Source organism: Nannospalax galili, unplaced genomic scaffold (assembly GCF_000622305.1).
Source record: "Nannospalax galili isolate Female #2095 unplaced genomic scaffold, S.galili_v1.0 scaffold213, whole genome shotgun sequence".
NCBI lineage: Eukaryota > Metazoa > Chordata > Mammalia > Rodentia > Spalacidae > Nannospalax > Nannospalax galili.
Genome location: NW_008335195.1, coordinates 2,853,381 through 2,861,126, shown reverse-complemented (window position 1 = coordinate 2,861,126; position 7,746 = coordinate 2,853,381). Strand labels below are relative to the sequence as shown.

The 7,746-nt window shown below is 42.8% G+C and overlaps 1 protein-coding gene across 1 annotated transcript in view; it reads left to right on the top strand.

Annotated features, from left to right (window-relative positions):
• LOC115069745 (RNA polymerase-associated protein LEO1-like) overlaps nt 1-7,229 on the top strand; it is a 7,585-nt gene extending 356 nt beyond the window's left edge. Inside the window, exons 2-4 of the mRNA XM_029561950.1 lie at nt 4,175-4,269; nt 4,880-5,025; nt 7,076-7,229. Coding sequence (XP_029417810.1) covers nt 4,189-4,269; nt 4,880-5,025; nt 7,076-7,229 — 381 coding nt within the window. The 5' untranslated portion in view covers nt 4,175-4,188. The remainder of the gene's footprint in view (nt 1-4,174; nt 4,270-4,879; nt 5,026-7,075) is intronic.
• Nucleotides 7,230-7,746: the final 517 nt, after the last annotated feature.

Below are 7,746 nucleotides of genomic sequence, written 5' to 3'. Positions count from 1 at the left end.
TTTTTATTTTATGTGTATGAATGTATTGCCTGCATGTATGTGAGTGCACCCATGTCATGCAGTGCCACGGAGGTCAGAAGAGGGTGTTGGATTCCCCTGGAACTGGAGTTAAGGATGGTTCAGAGCCACCATGTGGGTGCTGGGAATCAAACCCAGGTCCTCTGCAAGAACAGTCAGTGCTTTTAACCGCTGAGCCATGTCTCCAGCTCCTTGTTTTTTAATGTTAAAAATTTTATTTTATGTGTATGAGTGTATTGTCTGCATGTGTGTAAGTGCACCTGTGTTGTTCATTGCTCACGGAGGTCAGAAGATGGCATCAGATTCCCCTGGAATTGAAGTTATAGGTGGTTGTTAGCTGCCATGTGGGTGCTGGGAATCAAACCTGGGTCCTCTGCAAGAGCAGCCAGTGCTCCTAACTGCTGAGCCATTTCGCCAGTCCTCCGATTTTGAGACAGTCTTACTCTGTAGCCCAGACTGACTTGAAACGCATGATAATCCTGCCTCAGTCTCCCAAGGGCTGGGATTAGCTAAGTATTGTAAGTTTTGGTAATTCTACCTCTTTCCTGTTTTCTCTCAGGTCTATGAGTTAAAGTTTGCTATTTTTGTTTTTAAAATGTTTATTTTTATTTTGTGTGCATGAATGTTTTGCCTATATATATGTAAATGTACCATGTACATGCCATGCCCACAAAGGGCAGAAGAGGGCATTGAATGCCCAGGAACTGGAGTTATGGATGGTTGTTAGCTGCCATGTGGGTGCTGGAAACCGAACTCAAGTCCTTTGCAAGAGCAGCCAGTACTCTTTACCTCTGAGCCATCTCTCTAGCCCCTGTATTTAAAAAAAAAAAAATCAGGCGTGGTGGCGCACGGCTGTAGTCCCAGCACTTGGGAGGCAGAGGCAGGTGGATCTCTGTGAGTTCAAGGCCAGCCTGGTCTACATAGCTGAGTTCCAGGACAGCTGGGGCTACGGGGAGACCCTGCTTTGAAAAGACCGAAAAAAAAAAAATTAATTAAAAAAATTTTTTTTGTTTATGTCTGAGTGTTTTACCTGCATGTATGTAAGTATACCCGTATTACACAATGCCCATGGAGGCCAGAAGAGGGGTGTGGGATCCCCTGGAACTGGAGATAAGGACAGTTGTGAGCTGCTGTGTGAGTGCTGGGAACTGAACCCAGGTGTTGTTGAAAAGCAGCTAGTGCTCTTAACCACTGAGCCATCTCTCTAGCCTCTCTGTAGTTACTAGTTTTGATTTTTTGGTTGTCAGCTTGAGCCTTTAATGACTAAGCTATCCCTTTAGCCCTGTCTTTTATTTTTTTTTAATTTTATTATTTTTTATTCTTTTATGTGTCTGTGCGTATTGCCTGCACGTAGGTAAGTGCACCCATGTTGTGCAATAGCTGCAGAGGTCAGAAGAGGCTGTCGGATCCCCTGGGACTGGAGTTACGGACAGTTGTTAGCTGCCATGTGGGTGCTAGGATTCGAACTCAGGTCTTCTGCAAGAACAACTAATGTTCTTAACCTCTGAGCCATCTCTTCAGCCCCATCTTTGCTATTTTTATAATCAGATTTTTTTTTTTTGTCTTTTTGAGACAGGGTCTCCCTGTAGCCCCAGCTGTCCTGGAACTCACTATGTAGACCAGGCTGGCCTTGAACTCACAGAGATCTGCCTGCCTCTACCTCCTGAGTGCTGGGACTACAGGCGTGCACCACCACGCCCAGCAATCAGAATTCTTTATATATTTTCAATATCCTAACAAACAACTTTAAACCTAATTACAATTTTAAAAGTATTAGATTAGCCAGGCATGGTGGCACACGCCTTTCTTTAATCCCAGCACAGACCCTGTCTCAAAAAGACGAAAAAAAAAAGTATTAGATTAAAATTCTTTGTTTTATTTCTATTTTATAAGTATTTTGCCTGCATGTATGTAAGTGCACCATGGGTCTGCAATGCCCATGGAGGCCAGAGGCATCAAATTCCCGGAAATTGGAGTTATAGATGGTTGTTAGCTAGGAGCCAAACCCAGGTTCTCTGCAAGAGCTGTCAGTGTTAACTGCTGATCCATCTGTCCAACCCCAGATTTTTTTAAGAGTCTGTTTGTTTGTTTACTTATTGAGGTACTATATAACCCAGGCTGTCCTTTGATCCTTTTGTGTTAGCCTCCCAAGTGCTGGGATTACTGGCATATGCCATCACACCTGGCCTGGCTTTTTTTTTTTTTTTTTGGTAAGAGGCTCACTGTGTAGCCCTGGCTAGCCTGGAATGCACTATGTAGAGCAGTCTGGCCTCAAAAGCTTTTACTTTGTTTATTGAGACAGGTCATACTACGTAGCCCAGACTGGCCTCAAATTTGGTAATTCTGCTTCAGCCTTCTGAGTGCTGGGATTACCAGTATGTGCTGCCATGTCTGGTTTGCTGATGCATCATTTTCAGAAAGTGAGCAATTTAGGAAATGTTTATAACATTATTACAAAGTTTTTTCTGAAAGGATAAAACACTAGAAAAAATTTTAAATATATTTTATTAACTAATTTTTTTATGTGTATGAGTATATTGCTTGCATGTAGGTAGGTGCACCTGTGTCATGCAGTGCCTGAGGGGGTCAGAAGAGGGCATCAGATCCCCTGGAACTTGAGTTGTTAAGCCACCGTCTGGGTACTGGGAATGGAACCTGGGTCCTCTGCAAGAGCAGCCTGTGCTCTTAACCACTGAACCATCTCTCCAGCCCCTGATTTTAAATTCTCTCTCTCTCTCTTTTTTTTTTTTTTTTGGTCTTTTTGAGACAGGGTCTCCCTGTAGCCCCAGCTGTCCTGGAACTCACTATGTAGACCAGGCTGGCCTTGAACTCACAGAGATCCACCTGCCTCTGCCTCCCGAGTGCTGGGATTAAAGCTGTGCGCTACCACGTCTGGCTGTATTTTTTATTTTATGTGTATGAGTGTATTGCCTGCTTGTAGGTAAGTGCATGCCTGCAGAGGACAGAAGAGGCCGTTGGATCCCCTGGAACTGGAGTTACGGACAGTTATTAGCTGACATGGAGGTGCTGGGATTCGAACCTGGGTCTTCTGCAAGAACAACCAGTGTTCTTAACTGCTGAGCCATCTCTCCAGCCCCTTAAATTCTTAAAAAGTTGGTAAAATACATACAAGATAGCTTAGTGGGTAAAGACCTTGTTGCCAAGACTGAGGACTTGCATTTGATCTCAGGAACCACATGGTAGGAGAGAACTGAGTCTTGCAACTTGTCCTCTGTTCCTCCACACATATGCCATGGCTGTATTCTCTAAAGGCCTGCCTGCAGCGGAAGGATCTGTTTCCAAGGTAGCTTGTACAAATGTTGTTTCTCCACATAGGCGATCTGTGTATCTCAACGGGTGTTCCCATAGGCGGTCTGTGTGCCACTTGGGACTCCCCATGGGCAGTCTGTGTATCATACAAGAGTCCCCATAGACAGTCTGTGTCACACTGGAAGTCCCCATAAGTGGTCTGTGTCTTTGCATCACACCAGTTGCTTCCCTCACTAAGAACAAGCAAGGTAGAAGAGTCCACAGTGTTTCATAGTCCATCTTTGGAAGTGAGGGTACCGCATAGATCAACTGTGACATGGTAGGAATGGGCACAAGAAAGCATAAAAAGCTGGTGGAACCACTGGAACCATGTTTTTGTTTTGTTTTTGAGACAGGGGCTCATGTAGCCCAGGCTGGCTTTAACTCATGTTCTACCTCCTAAGTGCTAGGATTACAGGTGTGTACCACCATCTCTGGCCTCATGGGAACCACCTTTGAAGTGGTTATCCTAGTGACTCTACCTCCTTCCTTCTCCTAAGACACTCTAGTGAAGCTGCTGAAGGCCAGGCTCAGAGAGCCAGCTTGAGACTGGTTTAATGGAGGTTGAGGAACTATAGAGAGAAGTTTAGTTCTTTATGGAAAGATGGCTCAGCACTTCTGAGCACATACTATTCTAGAAGACCAGAGTTCAGTTCCCAGACCCCACATCAAGCAGCTCACAATGCCTGCAACTCCCAACTCCAGGTGACCTGATGCCTTCTGGCCTCTGTGGGTACCTGCACTCATGTGTAAATACCCACATACAGACTCAAACACATACACATAATCAAAAATAAAATAACTTTAGCTAGACCAATTAATAATGTGTATTCCCTCAACATTGAAGATTATAGTGGGACCATGGATCTGTTTGGAGATATAGGCGACGTTTCTTCAGAGAGCGATGACGACCATCAAATATCTATTCCAAGACAAACTGTTGTGAGTACAAGCACCAAATAGTCCCCATCCCAGTATTCAAAGCTAAGGAAAAAGGTTCAGAGGCTGATGTGTGTGTGTCTCTCTCATGTTGAGAGGGAATGTGGATAACTGAACATGTGGTGACTTTCTTAGCTGGACTGGGCATTTGGGGAAGTTAGAAGGTACAGGAGGAACTGTCAGAATAAGATCAGTGCCAAACTTTAGGAGCTGGACTGTGAGGACACAATGTGAACGCCTTTGATTTAAAAGGTTTTTCTTATTCACACCTTCACCATTCCATGTGGGTAATGTTGGTATTTTCTGATTTTAATAGATACGTAGCATTGATGAGTTGAATTATTTATACTTCTGTTGCTGAATGTCTTATGAAAAATAGAAAAATAGATAAAATATAATTTTCTAGTAATGCAGGCTGACACATCTTACTTCTCATGAAGGATTTTGTTGTCGCTGTTTTTTTGGTGGTGGGTGAGGTTTTAGGGAGAGACTTGGAGGGAGGCGTTCTTAAAGTGGTGTCAGATTTGAATTCCTGTCAAATCTAGGCCCACCAAGTACAGAGCAAAGCTGGAACATTTCTCCTCAAGCTGTCCCATTCTGATTTCTCTCTTAGGGTGAACATGGAGTACATCAGGATCAGCATGCAGAAGAGCCCATTTCTGAAACCAGAATAAAAATAGAAATTCCCAGTATCAACTCTGACTTAGGAAATGAATTGTATTTCGTTAAACTGCCCAGGTTTCTCAGAATAGAACCCAAGTAAGAGAACTGAATAAAAAATTTCAAGAGATTGGAAAAAAAACTGTATAAAATGTAATTAAATTAATTAATTTAGAGACAGGATCTCTCTGTGTAGCCCTGACTGGCCTGGGACTTGCTTTATACAACAGGCTGTCTTTGAACTCAGTGAGATCCACCTGCCTCTACTGAGATTAAACGTGTGAGCCACCATGCCCAACAAAATGTGCAAAATGTGAATATTTTTACTATCTATCATGATTTGACTAACCACAAGGTGAAAGATTTCTCATGAACTGAAAGCAAATAAATACAGGATATGCTATAATAGAATGGTGATTTGATGGTGAGGTAGGTTGAATGCTAGTAATCTTCCTAGTATTTAGTATTTTCCTGTAATAAACAAACATGGTATGATGACGTCACTAGTGTAACTGAAAATTTGGAAATGAGAGTGAGAAAGACGTCAGAGGAATCACACTTTCATTGCAAATACCACTGTGAATCTAGACAAGACATTGACAGCAAAGTAGTGTTGATTGGTCATAGTCACTAAGGCACACAAGCACATCCTCCAGGAGCTAGCTAAGCATAGGTTGCAGGTTTTAATTGGTTGTTAATTACTTTTTTTCATAGCAATTTTTAAAAGATTTAATTTTGATTTTTTTTTGTGTGTATGAGTGCTTTATCTGCATGCATGTAAGTGTACCCATGTCATGCAATGCCTGTGAAGGCCAGAAGAGGGCATTGGGTCCCCTGGAAGTGGACTTATGGAAGGTTGTTAGCTGCCATGTGGGTGCTTGGAACTGAACCCAGGTCCCCTGCAAGAGCAACCAGTTTTCTTAACTGCTGAGCCATCTCTTCAGCCCCTAATTATTTTATGTGTTTGCCTGCATATATGCATGTACATCATGTGTATGTAATGCCCATGGAGTCCAGAAGAGGGAGTCAGATCCTATGGAACTGGAGTTACAGAGTTACAGCTGCCATGTGGGTGCTGGAAGCCAAACTTTGGTCCTCTGCAAGAGCAGCAAGTACTCTTAACCACTAAGCCATCTCTCCAACCTCCTAATTATTTATTCTTTAAAAAAGTAAAAATGCCATGCCCAGATCTTATCTCACTAGACTAAAGGACACTTAAAAATTTTTACTTTTATGTATTTGAGTGTTTACCTGCATGTATGTAAGTGTACCATGTGCATGGAATGCCCATCAAGGCTTGAAGAGGGTGTCAGATCCCATGGAATCGAAGTTAAGGATGGTTGTTAGCTGCCATGTGGATGCTGGGAACTGAATCCAGGTTCTCTGTAAGAGCAGCCAGTGCTATTAACTGCTGAGCCATCTCTCCAGCCTCCTAAAGGACATTTTTTAAGCCATCCTTTCATTGGGTTCACAGCCCTTCAAATAGCCCTGCAATAAGCAGATTTTATTCTTTGTTTGAGACAGGATCTCCTTGTAACCCCAACTGGACTGGAACTTGCTACATAAATAAGGCTGGCCTTAATCTCACAGAGATCCTCCTGTCTCTGCCTCCTGAGTGCTGGGATTAAAGCAGTGCCATCAGGCCTGACAATAAGCAGATTAAAAAAAAAACTAACATGGGGGCTGGAGAGATGGGCTCAGCATTTAAGAGCACTGGCTGCTCTTGCAGAGGACCTGGGTTCAGTTCCCAGAACCCACATGGTGGCTAACAACTGTCTATAACTCCAGTTCCAGGGGATCTGATACCCTCTTCTGACCTCTTCGGGCACTGCATGACAGGTGCACTTACACACACATGCAGGCAATATACTCATAACGGAAAAAAAAATTTTTAACACCCCTCCCAAAGATAGGCCATGAATTAGCTATGCTTTTAAAATGCATTTCTTTGAAGATTTTGAATTATGAGTCGTGTTTGGATTTATTTCAGGAAGTATGTTTTTAAAAAGATATTTCAAGAAAGTACAATCATTTGCATTCTTCCTTAGAGGTTTTTGTGAAGCTATTAGTCTGCTGTGATGCACTGCAGAGGTGTTTAATTTACAGTGTCAGTCTTTCATTAATTATGACTAATATGACAATTTTTTAGACCTTTTGAGCCTCAGCTTTATGAAGATGAATTTGGAGATGAGAAAGTGCTTTATGAGGAAGAGAGAACCAGGTTAAAATTAAAGGTATTACCCCATGCTGTGTTCCTGTTTTCTTTTAGTGCCCCTCTCTCCTCAGCCTTCCCAGTCCTGTGACTATAGGCATGTGGGGCTGTTTTTCCTTTTGACAGTAAAACACAGGGATGATAGCTTTAGAGCTAAGGCTGAGGAACCCTTAATGTTTCCTGCTTAAATCTACAAGTAACTCTAGAACATGAGAGTAGATGGCTTTTCAAGATATTTTTAGGCATGTACATAGCCAGAGGCAAATGGATCTCTGTGAGTTCAAGGCCAGCCTGGTCTCCATACAAAGTTATAACTTTCTTATAGTCTTTTTGTGATAGGGTCTTCCTGTAGCCCCAGCTGGCCTGGAATTTGCTATGTAGACCAGACTGGCCTTGATCTCACAGAGATCTGCTTGCCTCTGCTTCCCCAGTGCTGGGACTAAAGGTGTGTGCCACCATGCCCAGTGTCAGTTACAACTTTTCTGACAGAAGATAGAAATTGTTGAAACTGCTGTTTCCTCCTGGATAGTGTTGTTTCTTCCCACGTGGAGCCTAGTAGCTTCCCGCTACAGACATGTCTCTTTATGGAGACTTACATTATGCACAGA